The sequence below is a fragment of the Phytophthora parasitica genome (genome assembly GCF_000247585.1).
Source record: "Phytophthora parasitica INRA-310 unplaced genomic scaffold supercont2.342, whole genome shotgun sequence".
Classification (NCBI taxonomy): domain Eukaryota; phylum Oomycota; class Peronosporomycetes; order Peronosporales; family Peronosporaceae; genus Phytophthora; species Phytophthora nicotianae.
Window position 1 is genome coordinate 3,254 of NW_008649328.1, and position 1,048 is coordinate 4,301.

The window sequence follows — 1,048 nt, forward strand, 5'->3', positions numbered from 1 at the left end:
TCCGAGGAATGACTCCAAGAAGACTGCTCGCCAACCCGAGGACGAATCACCTAATCTAAGACCCTACCAAGCTTCACGGATGGACTCCACTAATGAGGCTCAAGTTCCTGGCACGGGGGGCTACGCCGAGCCCAGGGCTATGCCCAATCAGCAGTATCAGGAAACGCCGCCGCCGGCGGCGAGCGCACAAGCTGCAATGCCAGCAGGACCACCACCACCTGCACCTCAACCTGGCCCGGCTGAGGCTGATGCCAGTGGCACGGCCCAGATGCTAGCTAGCCTAGTACACATGTTCTCCATGCAGCAGCAGACAATGGCATTAAGCCAGCAGCAGATGCACACTTTTATGGCGCAGCAGGCGCAATTCCAACATGAAATGTACGAGGTGCAGTCGTGAGCCAATCGCCAGAAGCAGAAGGCTAACCCGCCTAAGTTTCATGGACGTGCCGATGATGATTTGGAGCTATGGCTTCTCCACATAGAAGAGCACTTTGCCGCCAACACTCTTGAGATGGAGAGAAATGACTCACGATTCGTTGAAGTTGTCGTCCCATTTCTGGGCGTAGATATCATGGCGTGGTACGGTGAGTTCAAGCATGCGATTGGCACCAACCCCGTACGTGGTCTTTGTTGAAGCAGCAGATCCATGCACGTTATCGTGACAGCGATTACGAGTTCAAGCTGTTGACGAAATGCATGATTTGCAAGTGTCAAGTACGCAACAGGGGTACAGGACTAAGTTTATGCAACTGCTGTCCATGTCCTCCATCGACATGTCCGAAGTGGTAAAACGCTAGTTTTACCAGCAGAACCTCCGGCCCAAAACGAATTCGTATGTCTCGCAAAACTGTCCTGTCTCACTGAAGGACACTAATGAACATGCACAGCGATTTGAGGATGCCCGTAATGTACCAAAACTGAAAAAAGGGCATAACGGCAAGTGCAAACACACAAAATCGCAAAAGCCCGAGCCAATCAGGAAAAGGACGCAGTAAAGAAACAGGGAGTTTAAAAAACCGTCAAAATCGATATCGAACTCCGGAGGTGG

The 1,048-nt window shown here is 51.6% G+C and overlaps 1 protein-coding gene across 1 annotated transcript; it reads left to right on the forward strand.

Annotated features, from left to right (window-relative positions):
* Window positions 1-79: 79 nt before the first annotated feature.
* On the forward strand, window positions 80-797 carry PPTG_20159 (hypothetical protein; the record flags this gene model as incomplete). Its single annotated transcript, XM_008918861.1, has 3 exons — window positions 80-385; window positions 464-616; window positions 666-797. 3 exons carry the CDS (start codon window positions 80-82, stop codon window positions 795-797), a joined length of 591 nt encoding a protein of 196 aa, XP_008917109.1.
* Between the last annotated feature and the right edge of the window lie 251 nt (window positions 798-1,048).